Genomic DNA, 26458 nt, shown 5'->3' on the forward strand with positions numbered 1-26458 from the left:
AGAAATAATAATAAAAAATTGGGAAAATTAAAACCCATTTTGTCCCTATTCTCAAGAATAATTGATTGCTATGTCAAATATAGAAGGTTTCCTACCATCGATTCCCCCCCACCACTACCTTTTTGTCATGTTATAAGGTTTGTTATAACATGACAAATATATTTTTAGATTTGGTCTGGAACCCTCTAAATAAAACAGTTTGCAACAAATTTTCTTAAAACTCCCCTAACTGTTAAATAGAGCCCACCTCAGAACAAGTCCAGCGTTTCTGTAAACATTTTCATAAAGAGAAAGGGCTGGGCAGGGAGAAAAGTTGTGACGAAGTGTCAAAAGGCTGTCTGCGCATGTCTTAAATTTATTCATTTATTTATTTTTAATCAAGTTGTTCTTTAATTTGTTAATCACAGGTCTTACATTTTGTAGAGGCAGGTATACTTAATGTACTTTTTTCCCCCTCATGGGTATTTGCTGTCAGGCAAAAGTTTGAGCTGCATGCAAACATTTTAATTCTGTTTTAGTGACTTTTCGGTTGAGGATACACAGCCTGCTAGCCAGCATTTTTGCCTCTATCATGAAGAAATGCAAATTTATCGGCAGTTGGCTGGATGACGTTCACTGACTCTCTTTTGCTGCTAGCCCATGCAAAGCTGTGTGACAAAAAAGAAGCTTTTTAAACTTGAAACTGTGGGGATTAAAGTTGTAGCGATGCAGTGTAAGAAACGCAAAAAAAGACTCACGGTTTTAGTTATGCTTGATTGTAATGTAGTAAGTTATCCCAGACAATCCCGATTGTTGCTCTTAAACACAGTATCATTCAAGCTAGCATTAAAAAGGAGCCTTAAAAAGTCTTAAATTTGACTGGGATGAATCAGAGTTAGAACATAAAATAGCATCCCAAACCTTGAGCATTAATGTAGCAATTCTTTTTTCCACTGTCTGAAATTGAAAATAAATCAAAACACAAGGATATTGTACAGAACAAGTTAAAATCGGTAAGACAGCTGACTAAAAAACAAACAACAAAAAAATTTGCAACTTAGTAAAAGTAAGCATTACTGGGACTATATGAAAAGGAGTTTGAAGTTTGGTTTTGAACTAAGGGAGCGAGTCAATGCAGAAATCTGTCCTTTGTGGAGGCACAGTACAACAAAAGCCACTGTTGAAAGAAAGCCTCAAGAAGATGATTTAACGTTATTAGTTCTTGGATAAAGGATTATTGGATATTTTTCCCTTTGCTTTTGAAATAAGAACATTTATTTGTAAACCCCAAGAATCTATTTTGCCCCAATTTATTGCCCTGTCTTGTGGGAATCCTTAAGTAAAGCCCCTGCATTCCTCCATAGATGCTTCACAGCTGTTTTCCAGTCAGGTAACTTACTGTCTCCTCTGTGGCCATCAGTTTTTTTGTTTTTTGTTTTGGTGGGAATTGGGGGGGTTGTTTTGTCTTTTCTTCTGTTTGACGCAGTTTTGCAGCTGCAAAGTTTCATACTCCTTACTTAAAAGGCCTTCCAACAATGGGCAAATCGACGTCATCCATTCGAATGCCATTACTCCTTTCAGTGAGCTGTCAAGGACAGATGTACCGGAGAGGAAGCAACACCTGAATCACAATGAGGCGTTATGAAGCGACAGAGAAGGCTTTGCGAGAACTGAAATTATTTAATGCACCGCAGTCTCTTTCTTCGCCTCCCCTCTACGCTATGAAAACCCGTGGAGTCAGAGATATCCCTCAAGATTTGCTTCTATTTCTGTGGAGCTGATAGCCAGAAACGCAGTAATCTGCTTCAGTGAGAGAATTTACATTTTCAGTCTCGGTGACTCTTTTCTGTCGTGGAACAGGAGTGGAAACGTTGTGTGAGAGTGGCATGCAGAGGACAGGGAAAAGTGTTGGTTCACATAAAGGCATGTAGAAAAAATTAGGACACCCTGTGTTAGGTAAATTGTATTATTATTATCAAATGTTGTTATACCTTTATAATATTCTTGCTTTATGTACACTTATTTGTTTAATCATGTCTTTTAAGAAATGTTCCAGTATTGTTAATCACTCTGATTTCTTTTCTCAGAGGGCCTCTCTGAAGAAGAGCAGTGACAGCAGCTCGTTACAGAATGCCCTGCTTTTTGACCTGTTAGATAGCCGTAAAACCATCGCTGTGAAGACGTACAACTTGCTCTGTTTGACCCTGTGTCAGGAACTAGATAATCCACATTAAGATAGATTGTGTTGTTAGTTAGTGATAATCATTGGCGCTGTAATTGTGTGAAATGTTTTCCCTTTAGAGTTACAGCGCTCTCTGTGATTAGGAATCCTAAAGACAATAAAAAGAGAGGTGCAGGCAAATGTGCTTTCAGAGCGGTAGGAGATTTGTAACTGAAATTACATCTCTGTCTGTTCTCCTCACGAGTATTCAGAATCTAACTTTCTCATGTCTTTCCTGTGTTATTTAATCTGTGTTAATAGGAGTCAACTCTGACACCCTGTGACAGCTTGTGTGACTTCTCGGCGTATAAGGACGAGTGGGGCAGTCTTTTATTGCATTAAGAAGGTCATGGGTTCAAAATGTCTTCCTGCTTGCTTGTTCTCTCTAGGTACTCTGACTTCCTCCCAGGTTGGTTGATTGGTGCCAACATTAGCTAAGCCAGATTTTAAAAATTGCTTACAGAGGCAGTTGCCCAGGGCTCTAAGTTTTGGGGTGGCCCAAAGAAATATTTTTTTGTACATACTGTACATGTTCATATTATAGTATACACAAAGCCATGGGTTCATTTTGCATGTGGTGTTTTATTAAAATATTGTTGGATTTTCCTGAATTGAAACTGTACTCCAATAGGTCTAATTTAGGATATTTCTTTAGACCGACATGTAGCCATGTGCCACGTTTTAAAGCAACCATCTATCAATTCGTACCTGCAAATATGTAGACCTACCTATTACTGTTTTGTAATTTATATGGGTAAAAGATTTTTGTTTTATGTAAATTAAAGCCCACGGACCCTTATTCTTCCAAGTCCAGCCCAAATGTTAGCAATACTGAAAAAAACCCCCATCAAATTGTATAACTACACAATTAAAACCAAGTAAAATAGCTTTTGAACCTTTTGTAACTGTTACAGGAAATGCTTTTAATGTTTGGAACATAAAAAACATTGATCTTGATTTTCTTTTAGAAAAGAAATGAACATGTCACTGGGTGCCATAATTTCTTCTAATGTCTGTGTACGGCAGGTGTGTGGTTACAAGCAGGCGATGTTTGCCAAGAGAGAGAAGCAGATTTGTGCTCAGCACACATTGGGAAGCAGAGAATAAGGAAGCTGGCTGAGTCTGACACTTCACTCTGTGATTAATGGCGAGATCGCACTGGTCACCGCTAATCTGCCAGAGTGAAAAGCAATCAGAGGATTAGCTGCTTCAGAGTTGAGAGCATGTGTGTTCTGGGCCTGCCTCTCTAAGGTAAACATCAGTCTCCTGAAATTATACAAAACATTCAGTTTGATGTGAGACAACAGCTAACAGTTAGCATTGAGTCAGCTTTAATGAGTCATAGATATGGTATTTTAAGTGAAAGGTTTGAAATTATTGTAATTTGTTTCTAATCCACACCTGGTCAACATTATAGAGATGCAAATATAAACTTACACTCATACAAATATTTATTCCAATGCCTTTTAAGAAGATGCACATCCATCACACGCTTTCTGTAACGATCAACAAACTTCTAATGCAATCCTGGCTGGATATTTTTAACTTTTTTGGCATGATTAGTAGAGTCCATTTAAATGAGATGTTCTTTGTTTGTTTGTTTTTTTATACAAGGGAAATCCATGTTTTCCAAAAACTTATGGTTAACCTGTTTTACCCATTCCAGAACATCTGTGGATATGTGTTCAGGTTCATGGTCCGGTTGAAACACCCAAATGTTTTAACCATCTGACCCAAACAGTAAGAATAGCAAAATTTAAATTTGCAACCCCTCACATAGGCAAGTGACTTGCCTTCTGTACTAAACCTCAAAGTCGACAAAAATCAAATATGGCCAAAATGCTACCAAGTGTTTGAAGGAGTCAGGGCGAAGCGTCCAACTTTCAGGGCTAGCGGTAGCAGCATTATGTTAATGGGGTTAATCTGCTGCAAGCGGTTCCTGTGCCTTGGACAAAGCAAACCTACAGACAAACGATTCATTCTTAATTCTTCACTTTCATTTCAATTCAACAGATACTTTGAAACTTGCGTGTGCCAACAAGGACATCATCCCAAATACACATTGAATTCAATTGAAAAAGCAAAAAATACTTTATTGATCCCAAAGAGAAATTAAATAAACACGAGAACTGGTGTTGGAATGGATACAGCCAGCTTACATGAAGCATCTGGAATGAGCCGTTATTTCTAAAGAGCCAAATCCGTCTCAGAAAATGACAAAAGTATAACATGAACGTCACCTTCTCAGCCATGATGAGCAGAATTCCAGAAATAGCTTCATATAAAAATAAAAAAAGGGATCTAGTTGCAGCTCCAAGTTGATTAAAAATAAAAGCAGAAAGGTTCGTCTTACCTTTCGCTTAAAAATATCTTGATGAAATTTGGGAAAATATTCTGTAGACTAAAGTGAAGCCGTTTTTCTCGTTATGTCAGGTGCAAAACAAACAGAAGGTTTCAGAAAAAGGAGATTGAATGTGGTGGAGGTAGTGTGATGGTCTGGAGTTGCTATCACTCTTTGAAGACTTCAAGATGCTGTAGTTGATGGGAGAGCAAAAAAAATATTGTTTTACTCAAAGTAAAGTGAACAGCAAAGTGAATCCTAAATCCTTTCTGGACAGTTTCTGGACAGTGTTACTGCTAACCAAGCTAATGCTTCTGAATTATCTGATTTGAATATATCAAAGCATGTCTTTATGTATAGCATGTAATTATCTTTAAAAGTCAGTTTGATAAGCTCAAATTGGCGGCCCAGGTTACCATAGCGAAGGAAATTGCAGCATTCGGTCTCATTCAGACTCAAAATTCACTCAAGCTTTGTCTGGAAAGCCTGCTATTGAGGAAGGATCTGTAACTCTTAATTATACGCTTCAGCAGCCATGAGCACTTCAAAGCTTTTCAGCCCACATTTGTGACACTTTCTTTTTTTTTTGTTCGGCGTGAACGATTTGAACATGCAGGTGAACTGCAAATGTGGTAATTTTATATTTTCCACAAAAAAAGGGGAAAACTGAAAAAATAAAATAAAATAAGATAAATCATTTTGTATTGAAGCAAATGAGCCAGATGGTGTCAATGAGAAAAATACTTACAGTTCAAATCTACACGAGTGCTTTAGAAACACTCATATGTCTGTCAGAAAAGCTGAAGGAAATATAAAAAAATAAATGCATCATTACTCAGTTTAGAAATGATCCCAGTCGTAAATGCATCATTCATGCTGGCAGGTTTACTCTGTAACACACCACCACAAGAAGCAGAAAACACACAAAGCTAACATGGAGTAGTGGTCGTCTTCCCAGAGCAATGAGTACAAGGCAGAACATCAGAGAGTTAATTAAAATAACTTAAATTAGACAAAAAGAACAACTCTTGCACCTTTAGACTTTTTATATATAACTTTGCAAATAGTTAGAAATTTGCCAGGTTATATTATTCATGAGAAGCATTTTTTTTACTTAATTAAAAGGATCAAGTAATAAATCATTTTCATTAAGAATAGATGTCTGTACTAGAATTATTTATTTTTATTATTATTGTTATTATTACGATTATGAGTCTGATGTAATTTTATAATCTTGTCATGTTTTCATTAGCTGTGAATAATAATCATAATTAACAGAAATAAAGGTTGGAGAATATCATTCTGGGCGTTATTCTTCTCCATTATGTGTTTCACTTAGTAAGCAGTTACTGAAATCAATTAACATTTCAATAATCATAAATTAGAGTATTGCAGGACTTTGTAGGTTAAAAACAAATGGACAGACACTAGAAATGTTTAATCATATATAGAAAAATATTATATTATGACGCATTACTGTTTAAATAATCCATATTATATCAAACACTGATTTTAGACAGTGCAGAGCCAAATTGTTACAAAGTACCCGATTACTTATCCTTGAAACGGGATTAAGTGAATGAAAATTGAACGACTTCTCACGTCGCTGCTGCCACCTGCTGGACAAGAGAAGTACAGCTGGAATTCTATTGGTTGAGTAGTTGTGACGCCATCAAGAAAACAAGGAATTGAAACTACAAACTAAGCCTTTGTTTCGTTTTCTGTTGCTCCAGCACGTTTATGTGACTCCTTTACCCTTCGGTTTTATTAGATAAAGGTTTGTTTTTAACTTATCCAGTTTGAAACTAAAATACAATGTAATTGATCCGTTTTAAACTCATGTTTCAACACTGCCATCCTCAGCATTTTCTCTGCTTTGCCATGCAGGTTGTTATAAACTGTTTCACTTTCCAGGTTTTCAGCTATGGGTGACTCTTCTCCACACCCCTTGGTTTTGATCGGAATGGGCACCAGCATTGCCTTCTCCGGTTTGTTTTATAACCTCTATCGGGGAAAGAAGGAGGAGATAAAACTGCTCAAGGCAAGTTTGGCCTCTGTTGTGAATCTATAAGGTAGCTGTGCCTTGTTTCATGGCGACTGAAATTTGTTCTCATTTTTTAGAAAATCCCAGTTTTCAAACCTGATGACCATTTACTTAAAGTGCTGAACGCATCTTCGCACAAACGACTCCAGTATGTTGCTGTTGAAGGTAGAAACCCGTCTCTATTATTATTATAATTATACTTTTGTACAATGTGAAGTTTTTGAAGACTTTCAGTTTTCTGTCTGTCTGTGTGAAGGCGTTGTTCAGGCTGATGGGGAGGTCCTGCAAAGCAAATTTGTCCCTCGATGCCATGGTGTGATTCAGAAGGTTGTAGTGGAAGAGCACTGGAAATACTGGAGCCATGTCACCAGGACTTGGTAACTATAACTCGCTCACAAAGGTTGATAATTTGAATATTCTGTTGTAACTACATCTTTCAGCGGATTTTAAGGAGAGCATAAATGTAGTCTGGCCATTGCTGTTTGATTGTCATCTCCTTTCAGTGCTCTGTCTGGGCTTTCTCCCATTAAGTTGGATTTCTTAGGTACAATTTCAACCGAGCCAATCAGCAGACAGTAGAAGTTGTGATTTTCTGCACAGTTTTAGAATTGTAGTCTGCCTGTAGTTTTATCGATGGCAGTGGAGGAAGTGAACGAAGCTGTTAAGTCTCTATAGGTCACACTTCCACATATCGAATCAACATTAACAGCCACCTCGTTCAGCTCGGCACTCTTTGCAGTGGTTGCATACAGAGCAGGCAATTTTAGGTAAACTTCATAGTGTCAAACCGGCACATTGTATCCCTCACAACCAAATGTTTAGCAATTGGGAAAAATGTAAAACTTCAACAAACACCTCCAGGAAGCAATTGTTTCTCAATAGCTGATGGTTCCAGACTGTCTGAACGAAGAAACCAGGCTAGCACAATTGTACTACAATACTTGTAAAAATACTTTACAGCAGCTTCCTCCATTCTTTGGAAAATATCTCAAACTCAGGCAACTAAGGCTGAAGGCATCCGAGAACATTTATTTCCAAGTGTTGCGACAGATTCTAAATTTGGTCTGGGTTATTCTGCCACACATGCATACGTTTTCGCCCAAGTCATTCCACTGTAGCGCAGCTGGAAAACAAAACCTCTGCTGTATCAGAGGAAGCATGATGCTGTCACCACCGTGTTTCACAGCAGAACTGAAGTATTCAGTGTGGCGCGCAATGGTATTTCTTAGGAGTTCATTGCCTTTTCTTGTACTCTCAGACTTTCCCACCTGAGCTGTGGATCTGTGAAGAGACTTGAATGTTGCTTCTATGTTTTTTTCTAGGTTTTAATGAACAAGAAAGCTAAAACTACAATGTCTCTTTTAAGTCATTGCAGTCATTTTTGTGACTTTAATGTGTAATTTGTAATGTAATGTAATTTTCCTTCCGCTTCACAATTCCTCATTATATTCAATTTGTCCATCAAACTAAATGTCACTTAAGTGTAAATATCAGTCATTTATAACAGCTTCTATTTCAGGAACTCCCGGACAATCAACAAGAACGAGACCAACAACTCCGTCCCCTTCAGTTTAGTCCAGCCCGGTTCTTACATCGCCGACGTTCACGTGAAGGTGCAGAACCCCCTGGAGGCCTCGGGGTGCTACATGGAGAGGGTTTACTCCAAAATGAGACACGCTCAGGAGGGTCTGGCGGAGATGGTGGCGCAGGGTCTGAGTGGCGAGAAACCCGTGGCCATGGTGGAGAGCGAACAGATGCTGCGTGTGGGAAGCAGCCTGACGGGGCTCGGAGAGGTGGTGCTGGAGGGAGGCCGGGTGGTCAGCCTGCGGGCCCCGCAGGACGGACGCAGCTACATCCTGCTGCCCAGCGACTACAGGAGCTTCATGGACAGACACGAGGCTTCGGCCAGCATGTGGAAGACGCTGTCGGCTGTGACCGGCCTCACCGCGGCTTCTCTGTTCGCCGGCATCTTGTACAAAGCGTTCGGAAAACCGGACGACAGACCCAGATAGGCGCAGACCTCCTGGTTTAAAACTGTGCCTAAAGTTTCCACTTAGAAAAGACCAAAAAAAACAGCCACCATTCATGCTTTATATTCCTATTAACCGCAACACCGAAACGTATTTTAAAGATTTTAAAGCACAAGTGGACCAATTCAAAGCTTTTGACCTTAATGACAGTTAGTGCTATGATTAGTGACTACCGAAGGACATAATGTGAACATACTAATTGATGTGAAGCAACACAAGCTTTTAGTTGCATTATTTTTGGGACATTTTTACTGCTTTTTAATCAAGGAAACAAGTTTTTCGTCTAATAAAGGTGTACCTTTAAATAAATTTTGGTGAAAATGTTTTTGCAGCTTTTTCTGCTCCAAAGCGTATCTACAGGTTTCAGTAAGTCAAATTTAAGTCATTAAAAACATTAAAACTTCACATTTAACTTTAATTAAAAACTTTTAAATTAAGGTTTGGATTCAAAAACGAAAAACTTATAAATTCATCCCTGGAGATGAATTTGCAATGCAACAAAGGTCTAAGTAGGCTTAACTAGCGTAGCTAGCTAGCCTAGCTAGTTAGTTAGCCTAACTAGCTAGCTAGAGGTCGCCTCAACCACTTTGAGTCAAAAAGAACAAAGTCAAGATGTCTGAGTACTCAAATTTTTCCCAGGCAGAATTAAATAGTCCTGCCACAACAAAATGTAAGGCCTGTTATTGACATATTTAAGGCCAAATTACATTTTTAAAAAGCAAAAGACTTTTTAAGGTTGTGCCCAGTCCAAGCATACATTTATTCCAATATTTTTACTGTGAATCTTATTCAAGCTTAATAATTTTACCAGTGGAAAATGATTTCAGTCCTTTTGCAGAGATAGATATTTGTGACACACGATAGGACTGTTTTAATTTATAGTCTTTTTGACTCCAAACGAAAGAGAAAAGTAAAAGAAATGGTGACGCTTCAGTCTGAGCAGACTGACTGCCTGTTCTTTATTCTTACAAGCATTATGATCACAAGAGTTTTGGACGCGAGTTAGATGTCTGTGATAATAATGGATGTTTGCTTTACCTGCAGAGAGCAGATTCTGCAGGGTGTTGAAGCTGCTGCATCCGTCACACGGCAGCGTATGCTAAAGAGTTCATAAGTTAAAACTATCACTAAGTGCTCCACGTTACTCCCCATCTTCTTCTGAAGACTCCTCGGCCTCTTCCAGCCAGTGGATGAACTTCTGAAGCTGGAAATGGACATCAGAAATCAAGGTCACATATACTGATTTACTGAAGGTTTGGGGATGAAGACAGAGGCAGTGACTTTTAAATATTTCCAAAAAGGGCATTTCAGGAGTAAATCATAATATGATCTTAATAATAAAAAAAAGTAGGCAGAAGAAAAGCTTGAGCTGCTCAAGCTCTCACAGCTGGCTAAGCATGGTTGTTGGCATCGACTGACTCACTCTTTGGTTACCTAGCAATCAGCTGTATCGTCCAGCCCTAAGTTGTTATCTCAGTGTTTTCTTGACCCGAGTTCTGACTCACCCCCTGGTTCTTTCGGAGCCGTCTGCTTGCGTCTGTCGTGGCTCCCTGAGAAAACCAGCGCAGTATCATCTCCTCCTCCAGGATCTCTAGCTCGTACATGCTCATGAGGACCTTAGATGCAAACAGCACAACGCATACAGACTGGATGGCCATCGCTTAAATGATAACATCAGTTGCTCTGTTTGGTCGTGCCGTTTGGTCCTGACCTTGACCATAGCAGGCCAGTGGCTCTCCTGCTCCAGAAAGTGTTCCTCAAAGGCAGCTAAGCAGTCTAGGTGGTCCTGGGCTCTCTTCACATAGTTCTTAAAGACTGGTGCCCATTTCTTCAACAGCTAAATAGAAAGGGAGGGAGAAGAAGGGGAATTAAAACTACAGTTCTCTACCAAAACTGATGAGAAATGTCGGTGCGATACATACAGGTAGAAGCAGAGCAACGTATTGTGAAGGCGTGAGGTTGGGGCCCTGCTGCTGGAAGGGGTACTCCAGCACTACGCTGGTTAATATCTGCATCACCTCCTTCAGACTGATGTTGTAGGCGTACCTGGAGACAGACAGACGTAGAGCGAGGATACACAAAAGGTTGTGGAGGAAGCGGCTCGGCTGTGAGCAGGTTCGGAGGTTCGGCTCACTTGAGAGAGTTGATCTCCAGCACCAGGTTGTCGCAGCCGATGTTCTCCTCCAGACCTCGCTGCAGAGTCCCCATCACCTCCATCTGGAAGACTGCAGCACAGAAAACCACAATGATAATTCTCTGGACTTCAGAGTAACAGATGCCTGATGTTTCTCATGCCAAACCCCCTGTCTCTTCTCCAGACTAATTTAAATACGCATCTTAAATTAGATATTTTTGGAAAATACTTCTGCAGTGGTATTATTGTAAAATCTTCAACATATAATATGCATCACCCTTATTTGTTAGCAGTTTTATTTTAGACAGAGGTCCCCAAGTTTCGTTTTCTCATTTTTTAATATGAAGTTCAGAGGCGCCACCTATTGGTGAAAAGAAATGGAGAGTAAAAGTAGCATGCTGGTTGAAGGTGTAGCTGCTTCAAATCAGTTTTGACCAATGCAAGTTGTGTCTCTGCTGCTGTTATTTTCTGTTGTTTTGCTTGGAAATATAAGTTTAGCTTAGTGATAGCTACTATGCCAATGGTTAGCAATTTATAAGACAAGTTTTTCACCGTTCGGTTTTAGGAATAATTCTTTGTTCATCTGTTTATGACCAGGAATATATATTTGAACCATAAACCTCATGATAAATGTATCTGGTCTATTTTAAATTGTTTGCTCACTGTTAATTGACCGCATAATTGGATGTAAATCAGAAACCGGCTAATTAATGTTGGTAGGTCTGTGTACTTTTTAAGCTGCAGTTCATTTGAATACTTTTCAATTATGTGTAATAAACGTCACCTTTAACGTCGTCCATCTCAGGTGAGGGAATCATGAGGTCATCGGGGCCGTCAGGTTCACTGTCCTCGCTGTCGCTCTCAGGATCTGGGTTCAACACCAAACCTGGCCGACGAAAAGCAAACCTTCATGAGGACGAACATCCTGGGACCGGCCAGGGTGAGACGCTGAGAGCTGCTCTCCTACCCCACAGGCCCTGGGACAGCTCCTCTTCCTCCGTGTCATCCAGACCGCCGGGTTTCCAGACATAACCTTTCCCCTCTGCTCCAACCTCCGCTGGGTTAAAAACTGCAAGGCACGTTAAAAACGCACTTTATGCCACTGCATGTGAACTACTTCAGAACACACGCGCATCATGGGGAAATAATACACACTTTTCTGTTTGGTTTTGTCTTTGCTCTGCCCGACCTCGGCGTCATCACTGAGGAACTCATCAGCGTCGTCCTCCTCTTCCTCGTCTGGGTGGTGCATGGACACCACGGTTCCTTCTGGCAGAGACATGTTTGACCCAATCACCACCTGGAAAACGGTTCACGCCGATCATCACAAATGTGTTCATTTACGATTTATCGCCGATACGTAGGGCTGGGAGGTAAAACCTCAATATAAAAAGATAAAACACCAAAAACCTGCTGCTCTAGTTATTTTAACTGATCTAACACAGATATGTGTGGAGTCGTTTAGCATCGTCGGCTCCTCAAAACATCAAACAGGGTTTCTCCCAGTGCATTTATAAGCCTGGCGGGTCTCCAGGCTTTACTTGTTCCCCCACTAGGCTAAGCATCGTTTGTTTATCTATTACAGATTTTTTTTATGCACACCACTAGCCGTGATGGTAAATAATGGTTAAAGTGTTTCTTCAGTGACAACTTCAGCAAATAAAGTACCAAGTCACAGATAAAGGGCCAAAACAGTTTGGACACTTGAAACAAAAAAGTGTCTTGAATGACAATAGTAAACAACTTAATTAATTTTAATTGTATTTTCTGGGGGGGAAACCCTGTCATTACATTTCAATGACCAGACATATCTTCACTTACATTATATGCCAGGACACACTGCTTATTCAGGGTCACGCCCTCTTTGACCTCGGTCTTGTCGCAGACCACAGACTGTCTGATCGCCACGTTACTGGCAATGTGAACATCATTCCAGATGTAGGCATGGTCCAGGGTTACATTGTCACCTGGATCAGGAAAATAATATACTGTTTATCCCCGCAACCTCCACAACTCTTCCTCCCCAGACATACTGCTTAGAGAGCTCACCAATGGTGCAGTTGTCGCCAATGATGCTGTTGGAGATGCAGCAGTTGGCACCTATGCTGGTGTCGCAGCCTATAAGAACGTTTTCCACCATCTGGCTGCCGTGACCCAGGCTGACCCCGGATCCCCGGTAGACATTGTGGCGAGAGTAGGTGCAGCTGCGTCCCTCCTGGTCCGTGAAGTTGGACTCCGGCGTGAGGGGGTAAAACCATCGACGCACAAAGTCCGAAGACACGGAATCGTACATGAGCAAGTTGGAAACTCGGACGCCGTAGCCGTCTTTGGTGACGTGCATGTGGATCTGATTGCCGAGGATCTGTAACCCGAGACAAAGAATTAGAGCCACGGTACTATGGAAAAGAAAAAATAAATAAATATATATATAAAACGTGAAAATCCTGAGCAGCACCTCTTCGTTGACCAGTATTCCTCGGACGAAATCGTCCCTGGTTTGGTAGTCAAAGTTATCTGTAAAAAGTTCAGCAACCTGAAAGGAAACAAGAAGGCTCACACGTTACCTCAGCCAGTCACAGAATTAGGGTCTATCTGGATTAAAACTGACCTGCGGAGAGCAGATACTGATGTGGGAGTCCAGGAGGTCATGCCTGATTTCAAACTCATCACTCCCACTGTGGAAAATATTCTGAGAAACAGAATCAGCTTGTCAAAAAGAATCAATTCTCCTTCAACATTTAGATATCTTGTGTCATCATCACAACCACAAACGTTAGAGCATTTTAGTAGGATTCTATGTAACAGACCAACATTGCATGACAGTAAAGTGGCAGGAAAAGGAGCTCTGGTAGGATGAGTTTAAAACTGAACATGTTGTATAAAATGCTATGTGACAAAATAATCAAGCACCATGAATCCACAGTCTTCAAACAAGATACAGGTTTCAGACAGTCAAATTTAAAACTTTTTCAGACCTTTCCAATGCCACCTACTTTGATGGAAATTAAAGACAAAAAAATATTTAAAAAAAAAACTAAAAAAACGGGATGGTTGAGGAATTATACTGTATTACAATTAAGCATAACAAAAATCATGACATTTTTGCTAAACATTTTAAAAATATGCATCCCTTTCACAATTGTGTATTCTATTGTGACATCAAACAATAGAACACCTTAAAGTTTGAGGATTTAATGTTAGAAAATATAAAAATCCTCAAAAAATATGATAATTTCTCCACAATAATCGTGTTTTTTTTTTTTTTTTATAGACAGTTACCATCGGAAAGTGTAGCTTCTTTAGCCCCTGTGTTTTCTGGTAGTGTAAAATCTGCTGGCTCTTGCTGTCCATCGCCACGACGACATCATCTTCTTCACAGCGGGACCTATGACCCGGCGAGGACTCCTTAAAGATCATTGTCATGACCGAAATGTTCTTGTCCATCTGTCTCCGATGCCTGCGGAGCAAAAGATAAATAAAATTACCCAAAAGTCGTAATCCCTTATCACTTAATCCATTTTAAGCTCAACATTGGTGCGGGTCTCATACCTGTGATGCTGCAGGGCTTGACTGATGTCGATGTTGGACACCACATCTCCATAAACCAACACAAAGTCAGAGCGCACCAGAGACTTTGCATCAACATCCCGAAGCACATCACCAAGGGAACGGTACAGCTCTGATGTGATGATGTGGATCGTGTTAGGAGAGGAGGGTCTACACCACTTTGACTTCCTGTAGGACAGAGTCAGGTTCATCTCGACATCTTAGCTTTGAACAAAAGTCACACACACAGACACGCACGCACACACGCACACACAATGGATACACTCACAATAAGTGGGCCTTGATTTTACTGGCCATCCAGCAGCAGAACACGAAGGTTTCCTGCACCCCGGTGGAGGTGAGGAACTCCAGGGTGTAGTCGATCATAGCAGCGTTTCCCAGCGGCAGCAGAGCCTGACATTAGAAGAAAGGGTGAACATAGTAAAGAAGTTATGAAACTGCTTTTACATATAAACACGTCTTAAACTTAATAAAACTTCCGGTGTCTGTTGTAAACATCCAACAACAAGCTTGCATCTGTGTGACTGAATCTCTCCTTTCAGCATGGACATCACTCAGTTAGCCTGTGTTAGCACCGTCAGCTAGCACAGCTCGCTGCCTACCCGCGGCTGGTCCTTGGTCACCGGGAAAAACCTCCGGTTAAAGCTGTCAGCGACTAAAACGGCCTGTAGCGGCTGCTCCTCCTCCTCCTGCTCCCCGGCACCTTTCCTCCCAGTAAAGCCGGAGCTTGAGCGGCTCTGTTTTCCCCCTTTATTAGCCATGTTTGACTCCCAGGAGCCCAATTATGTCGTCAGAAACAACTACGGTGGCGGAGAAGGGACAGTCTTTTTTTTTTTTTTTTGGTGCCGCAGGTGCATGGCAGAAAACTGTGAAAACAATAGTTTTGACGGTTGTTTTCACAGAAAATAATTGAAAATAATCGTCAAAACTCTTTTTTTTCTCCCCGCTGATTTTAATTAGCCATGTAAAAACATTTAAATTCGTCATGTTCCTCAAGAAATTTAGTTTTTCTCCTGCAGCTCACATAACTGTCATTGAAGCTGATTGCACAGATACCTACGACAGCGCATCGCTCTAAACTCTCGCACATTGATGAGAAAATGGACTGAAATAACACCTGAGAGGCAACTTTTAAAGATATTTGTAAAATTATCATGTTTCTTTACCAGGGCTGGCCCAAGGTATAAACAAACTAAGCAGCCGCTTGGGGCCCCAAGGCCTCAGTGGACTGCTTTTTTTTTTTTTGATATTCATATCTATGTCATTATAATATCTGAAATACACAATTTCAGTATGAAGTGATTTGTTTTTACAATAATATATGTTTGATAATGTGCTGCACAGTGGTGCAGTTGGTAGAGTTGTTGCCTTGCAGCAAGAAAGTTCTGGGTTCAATTCCTGGCCCCGGTCTTTCTGCATGTGCATGCGTGGGCTTTCTCCAGGTACTCCAGTTTCCTCCCACAGTCCAAAAACATGTCAGCTAAATTGGCCTCCCCAAATTGCCCCCATGTATGCATGGTTGTTTGTCTCTGTGTTGCCGTGCAGCAGACTAGCAACCTGTCCAGGGTGTACCCCACCTCTCACCCAGAACGTAGGAGGTAGGCAGCAACCCAACCTCACTAAGGGATAAGGGTGTAAAGAAAATGGATGGATATTTGATAATGTATATAGAAATCATACAAAAGGTCTACTTTTTTAGAACATGTGAAATAAGACAAAACTAACTTACAAGTAACTTTTAAGAAGCTTTTTTAATAATATTATTTTTTTAAAGTTCTAGTTCCACTGACAGATTATACTTTTAACAAGATATTTTTCCCATAAGTTAAATAATCTGCCAATCGAACTAATACTTCTTTTTAATCCTCTGTTGTTTGTAAAACAGACAAAATACACATAAAAAGTAAAAATGAAGTGCAGTACTAACTGGTGTATCAAACCAGAAGTCAAGGACATCAAAATTACTGGCAAAATAAAACACATTCAGATTTGCTGTAAAAAATAAAAATTAAAAAAAAGTTATTCACAACTTGATTTAAATAACTGTAAATGTCCACATCTTAAATGAGTAAATCAAATAGCTAATTTACTTCAATAACATTAAAAGTTGGCCCCCATATGGATTCCTTGCACACAATGTTATACATTTACAGTATGTGAAATGTTCTTTGTCATGTCCAGTAATGACAAAGACTGCTGTAACAGATTTGCAGCCAAAAGTCTGTTAGCAGATGTTTTTACCATGTCTCTATAAAGTATTAGAAAATTCACACAAAAACCTCACTAAGGCAAAATCTAACATAAGAAAATATGTTTTAAAATGCACAGAAAAGATTTGGGTGTTTTTAAAAACATATTTGCTTTTATTTGCAAAAAACCTGGACTATTATAAATTACTGAATCTGAAACTTCCATCAGGAAAACAACTGAAAAGCTAAATTCTATAGCTAACATCATCAAAGGTCGTTCATTCCATAGACATAATATAAGAGTAGACCCGCATTGGCTGCTCCGGCGCAGGAAATACGGCGGCCATCTTGGAGCGGTATACCTTCCTCCTTTGCTCAATCAAAACAGCAGAAGATGCCTCAGAACTGAGGGATATTGTTGTTCTGATCGATGGATTATTGATGCGAGGGCTCCACAGACAACATTTCACAAGTAAGATGGACATATTATTGTGTATATATTGTGATTAGAATATTACTTTACTGTATTTATGTCCACCGGCGAGATACCAGCTAATATTAGCTATAGTGTAATACCGGGGTTCAGCCCCGCTATGAAGGCTAACTGAGATTCCGTAAATCTAAAACATTAATTATTCTCTAACATTGACTTAGATTATCTGACACAATAGCCTACATTAGAAATGAAACAATGTAACATATATTATAAAACTTATATTATGTGTTATAACATTCACCAGCAAAGTTTACACAGGTGGTAAAGACTAGTATTTATAATTCTTTCACTCTGTCAAAAGTAAGATACTTCCCGTTTTTGTTTTGAAGGTTTCCTAAAGACACGATGTGAGGAAGAAGAGGGAGATATCTTTAGAGAGAGACGGATTCACTGCAGGACGGATGAATCTCGCATCGGATTTTGGACTCAATCTCATCTGCTGAGTAACAAAAAAGTAAAAAAAAAAAGCGTGTTATGATCGATTAAATGCGCTGATACGTAATTGTGCCTGCTAAACACATCACGCTGAGTGGAGTGGTGGACCGCTCCAAGATGGCCGCCCTAAATCTCATCAGCGACAATAGGCGAGAGCGGTCCATGAGGCGTCTATTCTTATGTTTATGGTTCATTCAAGCCCCAGTAAGTTGTGTCGTTTTACTGTAGATATGTGCAGCGGTTTTTTTCTGTTTACATTGATGACGTAGTTTATGTGATGCTCTCATTTCGACAGTCCAATGTGGTTGTCAGGTTTCATGAGTCATATGGTACTTACTTCCTTTGCTCTTCTGCCATCTTCTCTGTATTAAGTGTTTCGTCATGGTGCTATTTCTATATTTCTAAATGCCAGCTCAGCTTTCTGTAGTAACTCAGTGTTCCACCATCATTGTAGTTTTTAACGGCCTGCTCAGCCCTCCTCTGTATTAACTCAGTGTTCCGCTATGAATGAGAGCAGTATGAGAGCATAGGACGGCAGTTGGTTTCAGTTACACTCTGCATTTCGGCAGTTAAAAATTTCGCTCGTTTCCAACTTTTTACGTCGCCATTTTTACTCGAAACCCCAAGAAAAATAATAGCCCTCGATCGAGCCGCACGTTTTGATACCTTTTTTTTTGTGGGAGGACACGCAGCGGTACGAGCCGCATTAACAATAACCTATAAATAGAACATTTCTGAAGAAATTTAACCATGGCCTGCCAAAGTGTTCCTGTCATTTGGAACCCATCGTTCTGATGCTAAACATTAGCGTCAGTGCTAAAGTAAGTTACATACTCAATAACATGTGGACAGTCACAAGCATTCAGAGCAACATGGACTTACTCCATTCAGTAAGTTAAAATTTGTGTATAAGCTCAAATTAGCCAAAATGCTAATGGTAGCCTAAATGCTGCCAGTGGCATGTGGGGTATAATCAGCATGTTGTCTTATATTGACTTCCTCCATTCAGTGTGCTAAGCATGACTAATAAATAAACAAAATGACTAAAAAGATTATTTTAGGGAAAAGTCTACTGCTAATGTTTTGCTAAAGATAAAGCACTCTTCTGATTTTTGTTTTTGCAAAGGTAAAAATCAGATGTTTACTTCATAGCACTAGGTTACCAGAAAACACTCTCATCTCTTAGCAACAGATTAACAGGTATTGTTATTGTTCAAAAACATAAGATTTCCTCTGCTGTTTTGAATTACTACTTACATTACTTACTACTGTAGTTGTCCAGTTGGTGAATTTTTCAGAAAAGTGAAAATGTTTTTTTTTTTGTTTTTTTTTCATTAGTAGTAAATAATGACAAAAAATATAAAACAGACATTCAACACAAAAGTAAAAATCTGATTTATACTTCGTGACAGTTCGCTACTAGAAAAATCGCTGGTTTCTTAGCAACACATTAACAACAAATATTTTTGTTCAAAAAACAAGATTTCTTCTGCTCTTTTGAAATACTACTGAAGTAGAATTGGGCAGTTGGCGAATTTTTCAGAAAAGTGAAAGTGTTTTTTTTTTTTGTTTGTTTTTGGTCATTCTTTTTTAATATATTATAAAACAGACATTCAACTCAAATGTAAAAATCTGATTTATTACTTTGTGAAGAAGTATAAATCTTTTGATGTGCAGCTTATGTGCTTAGACACAAGAAATTTACAGTTGGAAAATTATGTAAAAATAAAAATCAGATGTTTACTTCGTGACACTAGGTTACCAGAAAACGCTCTCAACTCTTAGTAACAGATTAACAACAAATATTGTTATTGTTCAAAAAACATATGATTTCCTATGCTCGTTTGTCATACTACTTAAGAACTGCAGTTGGTGAACTTTTCAGAAAGATGAAAATGTTTTTTTTTTGTCATTGGTGGTGAATATAGTATGAAATATTCAATGCAAATGTAAAAATCTGATTTATACTTCGTGACAGTTTGTTACCAGAAAACAACGTTCATCTCTTAACATCAAATTAATAACAAGTAATATTCACAAGTATTATTGTTCAGAGATTGGAGAGCCCAACCCAGAGTCCCCAGGCTCAGCTCCCTCAACAGAAGGCATGTTGGTGAGATTGAGGAGGTCTTCGAAGTATTCCGCCCACCGGCCCACAATATCCCAAGTTGAGGTCAGCAGCACACGATCCCAACTATAAACAGTGTTGGTGCTGCACTGCTTCCTCCTCCTCAGACGCCAGATGGTGGATCAGAATCGCCTCGAAGCCGTGCAGAAGTCTTTCTCCATGGCCTCTCCAAACTCCTCCCACACCCGGGTTTTTGCCTCAGCGACCACCCGAGCCGCATGCCGCTTCGCCCGCCGGTACCCATCAGCTGCTTCTGGAGTCCCACAGGCCAAAAAGGCCCAATAGGACTCCATCTTCAGTTTGACAGCATCCCTCAACGAAGGTGTCCACCAACGGATTTGAGGGTTGCCGCCGCGACAGGCACCAACAACCTTGCGGCCACAGCTCCGATGAGCCGCCTCGGCAATGAAGGCACGGAACATGGTCCACTCAGACTCAATGTCCCCATTTCCCCTGGAATGTGTTCGAAGTTCTGCCAGAGATGGGAGTTAAAGCTTCGTCTCACAGGGGACTCCGCCAGACGTTCCCAGCAGATCCTCACAACACGTTTGGGCCTGCCAGGTCTGACCGGCTTCCTCCCCCACCACCGGAGCCAACTCCGAGGGACATCCTCGGATTTTGCTGCCACCCTGGAATTAATGTTTTGAAGTTTTTGCTTCAAATCAAAGATTTCTTCATGGAGCTTTTTATTCTCTGCTTGCAGTCTCTCCAGTTCTTCGGACTTCTCTCTCAATGAAGCCTCTGCATTTTGTCTTATTGTCTTATGTGTCCGTTCAAGGAGCACAATTAATCTCACCATGGCATCATAATCACTTTTCAATCACTTAACTGTTACTCTGGCTTCCTCCAAGTTGAAATTTAGAGACCTAATCTTTTTTTTATAATGTTCATTTTGATTTACCAGGATCTCATTTTCTGCTTGCCAGCTGCTTGCATTGTTGTTTTGGCAACCAGTGAGGCGCTCGATTTTCGTCCTCAAGCTTTTTGAAGCTGCTCATTTTCTTTCTTCATCTTCACGCGGCTCTGCTGTAACACTTTTATTTTTGCCAACAAGAAATAATTTTCCGCCATTGCACTTACATCTACGTTTGCCCAAACGTTTTCTGCCATTGCTCTTGCTGTCTGGGTCACACCTAAAACTGCAAGTTAATTTCATTGTAAAATGCAGCAAAGCATGGCTTTCCCTACCTGGAACAATGAATATGATATTTAGCTAGTAACAATAAAGGATTTATGAGAAACTCAGAATTGTTAATAAGCATGCTTTTAGTGAGGCCAAGTAGGACATCAATCAATTTATATTGTTTATTTCTATGATTTTTTGATTATGTGAAATGTTATGTCCAGTAATGACAAAGACTGTTAACAGATTTGCAGCAGAAAGTCTGTTTGCAGACATTTCTTCCATGTCTCTATTATAAGGCATTTGAAAATTCACACAAAATACGGCAAAATCTAACAGACAAAAATATGTACAGCTAACATCATCAAAGGTCGTTCATTCAAGCCTCAGTTAGCTGCAGTTAGATCTGCAGTGGTTTCTTCTGTTTACATTGATGATTTAAGTAGTCACAGTTTAATTTAGTTAGGCTACACATAATAACCTGAAGAAATAATTAATTGTCATTAATAAGCTTTAATTAATGACAGTTGTATTTAATCAATCTGGTTACATGTCCTTAAATCAAAGATAAAAAAAAAAATAAAAAAAAAAACTGAATGGTGGCCTACACGAGTTATTTTCAACAATAGTAGACAGTTCCTGATCAAGCTTTAAATCAATACTTAGAAAAGACTTTGGTGAAGAAAAATAAAACTCTTTTCCGGAACATCTGAACTCAACATGTTCAACTTTTACAGAGACAAAAACATCTGGCTCATGTCACACCTAAGTTTAGACAAAAGCCTTCATTAGCAGCTCTGCAAAAGTCCAACAGTTTTTCACAACGCTCTCGTCCGCCTCATGCTGCGAACTGCAATCTTACAGGTGGTGGCTGGCGATCTTCTTGGCGTGCGCCAGCACGGAGTTGGATCGTGAGGTTTTGCTAAGCCACGAAGCTGGGATTCCTTCAAGCCCAATCTGAAAAATCCAAACCAAAAACATTAAAAAAGAAAAAAAAAATCATCAGACAAAAGCCAGGGGAGAACGAGAGACTAGAACGAAGAATTAAGAGACGGTCACACCTGGGCTCCAACGCATGCTCCGATGAAGGAGGCTCTGCTGCAGGTGCACCCTCCACAGCTCATGGTGTCTCTGATGGCCGCCTCAAAGTGCTCGGCTGTCAGGACTCCATGCAGCGCTGCCTGGAATGCACCTGGCAAACCTGCAGTGAGTATTGCACCCGTTACTTGTCTGATCCGAGTCAGGCTGGAGTTTAGTGAAGTTGGTGGAAGCTGGTTAAACATACCTCATGTGTTGGGAAACACAGCGGGGATCAGTTCCTGTGGACGCTTCGACAAATTCTCCTTCACTTGATGAATGTGCCCTGAAAGCCGCAGAATGGGAGGAATATGAATAGGGCTGAAACGATTAAACGGATTAATCGGCAATTGAAGTAATTCTCAACAAATTTAGGTACTGATTAATTGTTAATTGGAGCGCACTAATTAAGCCAAAACTTTACAAAAAATATGGAGTTTGCATTTAAGATAAAATATTTATCTGTGATTAAGTTCTAACCAAAACTCAAGTAGTTTCAGCTACACCTGGTTCAAATTCTGTAAAGAAAAAAAGAAGAAAAACGCCTACTAAACACATTTTGCTATCCAATTATTAACTGGTTAATCCAAAACCTAGCTAACATTTATTAGCCCTACACTGTATTGATGTGTGGCATATTTTTACTTGGTTCAAATTCTGTAAAAATCTGAACAATCTACTACCAGACATCTTTTGCTATTCAGTTATTAATCGGTTAATCCAAAAGATACTCAATAGATCAGCCCTATTTATTATATTTAAGTATTGATAAGTCAAGCAGAAAGATCTGAGCTTTTTCCCTGTTGATAGTTTTTTTATCTGCAGATGCATCCTTTGCTACAAATGACGAAGCATTCACTAAAGAAATGTGGTTATTGCATTTTATACAATAAAATGTTTATTTTCTTATTCAAGAAATTATTTGTATTAACTGTTAGTTTGCATATTAATGTGTTTTAATACTGAATAAAAAGGATTAAGTGGTTAAATAAAAATTTGCAGAATGTGCACATTTGTTTATGCAGTTCATTGATTGTCAAAATAATCGTTAGATTAATCAGTTACTGGGATCATCATTACTCGCAGCCCTAAATATAAGATACCAAATGAGGGAATACTACCAATCAATACAAATGTTAAACAGCTCTTTATCTTCACGTCCAGACAGGTTTTGTTGAGGCAAATTGTTGCACAAACCTTTCACAGAATGAGGAAGCATGGTGCCTTAAATCCCATGATTCGGTCTCGTGACTTCAAGAGAGAAAGCAGCAATGCCTGCAGAGTTCACTCACCGATCACTGCTTTGTCCAAGTCCTGTGGCTGCTTTCTGCTGGGGTCACTGAGCTGATTTAGCACTACATCCAGCACATTTGGGTCTGGACCAGTCAGGATAAAATGCTCCAGAAACCTGAGGCAAGAATCCAGTTTGTCGTCTAAGATGTGGTGCTTCGCGAAAGCTTTCACGCTACTTGAACACACACCAATCCCCACAGTCTGGTGGAAACGCTACCCTCAACACGCGACAGTAAGCTCAAGTAATCAAACGGTGCTCGGGGGCGTACAGACCTTGCGGCCGCCAGAGTTTCAGCGACACATTCGTCGTTGTTCTGGGTGACTCGGATGGCCTGTTCAACTTTTTCCAGCATGTCCGGTTGTCCGGCGTAAAAAGCCACTATAGGAGCCAGCTTGGCTATGCCGTCAATCTGACAGTCCGTCTCACAGCCTGCAAAGAAAACAACCAAATGCTTGAACCCAACGTGCCTCTTAAGATCAAGACTTCAACCAGTGAATGTCCTTTACCTGTCTCCTCTTTGCCCGCATCGACATTCTTTAAGAAACTCTTCAAGCTTGCTTGTCTCCATGGTCCTTCAATCGGCAGCTGAGGTCTTGGGCCTGGAAATAAAATAACGTCCATTAGTATCACATTGATAAAGCAACTTTATTAAAAATGTTACCCATAATCATATTAAGTGTACAGATTTCTCACCATTCCGGTCTCGGTACGGATCATTGACCGGCGTGTCATACTCTGACCCTGGTCCAAAGAATTTCAGTGTCAGCTGCTTCAGATCATCAACATTCAGACCTGGTAAGAAACGTCTATAAAGTCACACGCTGGTGACAAAAAAGGAGTTTGTCTCAAATACTTAATGAACTTTTAGTAATAATCACCATCTTCTGTATACAAAGTATTTACTCTCATTTTAAGTCCATGAGTGTTAAAAGTAGAACATCGAATTATGACATAAAAAATAGGCGAGCCCCACCTCCACACTCTGAAAGGGACTCCAGCAGCACATACGCCTGGTCTCCGTAGCAGCTCTGCTGGCCCGTCTGCCTCCGGTAGAAGGGATTGGCCGACTCGGAACGGAACTCCGGGTTTGGATCCTGAGCCAAGATCCCCTTCAGTTTCTGGAGATCATACACCCAGTGGAGGGGCTGAGCTGCAGCGGATGAATCACACGTACAATTTTCATATAATCATATCAAAAAATGAACCTCCACAATAATTGTATTTGATTATTTCTTAAGGATTGGAGCAGGGGAAAAACTTATGCCTGCAGCATCTGCAACAGCTGATCCAACAATGGCTCCTACTGCTCTGTTGGCCACAGCTGAAGTCATCTGTCAAGACAATGAATGCATACGATTCATTCTTGCCATATCATTGCCAACTAAGAGAAAAAAGAACTCAAAACATTTGTATCTCCTTATCACACCACTTAAGATCATCTTAAGAAAACTATGCTGACGATACACCTGAATGACCTTCTCGACATTAACTCAAAAGGTCTCAGTCAGTTATGGAGGACCAAAACTGAAATAATTAAAAATAAAAGCTGAAATGTACTCTTTTTTGTTTGTTTTTCCTTGACTCTGGCCGTCCTGGACTGGAGCTGGGCACCAACGCAGTAATAGTAGCAGTGATTAGAGGTCACTGACATTCACTCGTTCATTTATTTGAACGCAGGTTTAACGTGGTGAGGTTCTTTCCAGTACGCTGCTTGTGGTAGGATTGGCAGGTCAAACCTCATTGCGAGGTGGCTCAATCTACAACTATTCCGTAACTGTGACAGCGACGTTAAAAAAGCTATTTAAGCTATTATTTGCATTAACATAGACTGAAGATCAAAAGTCTGACCTTAGCCCCCTTGTCAGTGGGTGGAAAACCTTCCGCGGGTTGTTTCAGCTCTCCAGTGTAAATAATTACTGTTTTATTGATACGTAATGTTCCTGCAGTGTTATCAAACTTACCGTGCTGGTTCCCGCCCACACCGGAAGCAGTTAAGATAACCCCGCCCCCCACGTAGCGCTTTGTCCTGCGCCGATTCCTGATCACGTGATTAATACGTTTGAACACTTAGGAACAAGAAATTCATTAAACCTATAATTTTTAAAGGCTAGAACTCCCATTAATTATATATACTATAAATATATTATATCCAGAGACGGGCAGAGCAGCCAGCAAGAGAGTAGGTCTACTTCAACATATTTTTGGTCGAGTAAAAGTAAAAAGTAATCCTCCAAGAATCAAAGAAGAATAAAAAAGTACTTCGTAAAAATACTAATCAAGTTCTGAATAACTGAGACAGACAAAAATACGAAGGTACCTGCAAATTCTGATATTTTAAGACTAAAATAAAACATCTGGAGCATTATAAAATGATTCATTTTAAGCAAAACAAAAAGCAACAAAAATACACTTTCCTAAATTTTGTTTAAATATGCAACTTATAACTAATATACTAGCTATATATGTGTTAGAATAGGTACTTTAAGTGACTATATAGAGAGTTAAGAGTGTCTTTGTTTGATCTGCAAATCGCAGGCTCAGCAGATAGAAAATAACATAGAACATCGAAGCTCATTGTCAAAGAAGAAATTTAACTTTAACATAAACTGTAGGTTTGTGTCTGGTGCATTTTTGGTTAAAGCATATTTTTCCTTTATTGAGTGAAATTATTCACAGTGCGGAGTAGAGTATGCAGAAACACTTCATAATAATATTACTCAATAAAAAGTCTGGTGTAGTAGTCATAAAAGCACGTTACGGTAAAAGTCACTCTAACTCTGATTAGGTCATAAATTGAGAGAGCCAGAGACATTTGTCGGCTATGGTAGCTTAATTTTGTAGTGAAGGCAAAATAAAAATGTCGAAGGTGTTTTTGCATTTCAATAACATGTCCATGATTTATGCACATTGTATATGTCTGTATTTCAGGATAAGCAGTAAAAGCTGAAAACATGCTGACCTTTGAGGTGGACGTGTTTAAAGTATCGTCTTTTGCATCTTCGGAATGTTCCTCAAGTTTTAAGAAGTCATTCGTAGCAACTGAGTCAAAACAACAGGTGTTTTAACGTTGGAGAACACCCTCTACTGGACAGCTGAGGGAACTACAGTTCCAGACATAACCACTATATAACCAGGAAAACATTAAGTAAGTAAAACTCTAGTGTAAATTAGAAGTACGTTTAAAAATATATGTACAGAATGGTGATCATAAGTGAATTCCAGCACAGCATACTAACCCACCAATTAGCTGTAATGTTATTTGATTTTTGCCCAATTAATGAAATTAGAATAGAAAACTCGTAATGAAATCTGTCACCACCTGAGGTGTAAATGACACACACACGCACACACACACATAAATCCCTCTCTCTTCTCATTTAGCCTCTGACTCATGCTACCC

General features: G+C 39.7%; 3 protein-coding genes across 5 annotated transcripts; 1 reads left to right on the forward strand and 2 right to left on the reverse strand.

Annotated features, from left to right (window-relative positions):
- The first annotated feature begins 6125 nt into the window (after positions 1 to 6125).
- On the forward strand, positions 6126 to 8922 carry LOC106941580 (mitochondrial ubiquitin ligase activator of nfkb 1-A-like). Its single transcript, XM_015024654.1, has 5 exons — positions 6126 to 6318; positions 6456 to 6582; positions 6663 to 6750; positions 6842 to 6962; positions 8105 to 8922. The coding sequence occupies exons 2-5, from the start codon at positions 6466 to 6468 to the stop codon at positions 8595 to 8597; spliced, it is 819 nt and encodes a 272-aa protein (XP_014880140.1). The 5' UTR covers positions 6126 to 6318; positions 6456 to 6465; the 3' UTR covers positions 8598 to 8922.
- A 616-nt stretch (positions 8923 to 9538) lies between these two features.
- Positions 9539 to 17877, reverse strand: LOC106941578 (translation initiation factor eIF-2B subunit epsilon-like). Of its 2 annotated transcripts, none has more exons than XM_015024651.1 (16): positions 17774 to 17877; positions 14585 to 14709; positions 14299 to 14484; positions 14029 to 14206; positions 13358 to 13438; positions 13205 to 13282; positions 12799 to 13111; positions 12571 to 12716; positions 11905 to 12049; positions 11717 to 11818; positions 11534 to 11635; positions 10750 to 10840; positions 10538 to 10661; positions 10327 to 10452; positions 10121 to 10231; positions 9539 to 9819 (listed from the first exon to the last, which is right to left on the reverse strand). In XM_015024651.1, exons 2-16 carry the CDS (start codon positions 14680 to 14682, stop codon positions 9757 to 9759), a joined length of 1944 nt encoding a protein of 647 aa, XP_014880137.1. In that variant the 5' UTR covers positions 14683 to 14709; positions 17774 to 17877; the 3' UTR covers positions 9539 to 9756. The 2 variants fall into 2 exon arrangements, with proteins under 2 accessions (XP_014880137.1, XP_014880136.1); XM_015024650.1 differs by lacking the exon at positions 17774 to 17877 and adding an exon at positions 14919 to 15124.
- A 3605-nt stretch (positions 17878 to 21482) lies between these two features.
- Positions 21483 to 25072, reverse strand: LOC106941579 (crystallin J1A-like). Of its 2 annotated transcripts, none has more exons than XM_015024653.1 (10): positions 25020 to 25072; positions 24323 to 24389; positions 24032 to 24208; positions 23752 to 23850; positions 23565 to 23657; positions 23331 to 23487; positions 23057 to 23172; positions 21973 to 22050; positions 21749 to 21888; positions 21483 to 21644 (listed from the first exon to the last, which is right to left on the reverse strand). In XM_015024653.1, the coding sequence occupies exons 2-10, from the start codon at positions 24387 to 24389 to the stop codon at positions 21546 to 21548; spliced, it is 1026 nt and encodes a 341-aa protein (XP_014880139.1). In that variant the 5' UTR covers positions 25020 to 25072; the 3' UTR covers positions 21483 to 21545. The 2 variants fall into 2 exon arrangements, with proteins under 2 accessions (XP_014880139.1, XP_014880138.1); XM_015024652.1 differs by lacking the exon at positions 25020 to 25072 and adding an exon at positions 24907 to 25013.
- Positions 25073 to 26458: the final 1386 nt, after the last annotated feature.

The sequence above is a fragment of the Poecilia latipinna genome, unplaced genomic scaffold (assembly GCF_001443285.1).
Source record: "Poecilia latipinna isolate Pla-1442-1.1 unplaced genomic scaffold, P_latipinna-1.0 Scaffold3751, whole genome shotgun sequence".
Classification (NCBI taxonomy): Eukaryota; Metazoa; Chordata; class Actinopteri; order Cyprinodontiformes; family Poeciliidae; genus Poecilia; species Poecilia latipinna.

Coding starts and splice junctions, on each gene's coding strand:
- LOC106941580 (XM_015024654.1), top strand. CDS start 6,466: ATGGGTGACTCTTCTCCACACCCCTTGGTTTTGATCGGAATGGGCACC. Junction 6,751..6,841: donor CCAGTATGTTGCTGTTGAAG/GTAGAAACCCGT, acceptor GTCTGTGTGAAG/GCGTTGTTCAGGCTGATGGG. Junction 6,963..8,104: donor AGCCATGTCACCAGGACTTG/GTAACTATAACT, acceptor CTTCTATTTCAG/GAACTCCCGGACAATCAACA.
- LOC106941578 (XM_015024650.1), bottom strand. CDS start 15,077: ATGGCTAATAAAGGGGGAAAACAGAGCCGCTCAAGCTCCGGCTTTACT. Junction 14,207..14,298: donor CAAGCCCTGCAGCATCACAG/GTATGAGACCCG, acceptor TTTGCTCCGCAG/GCATCGGAGACAGATGGACA. Junction 10,662..10,749: donor CTGGAGATCAACTCTCTCAA/GTGAGCCGAACC, acceptor GTCTGTCTCCAG/GTACGCCTACAACATCAGTC.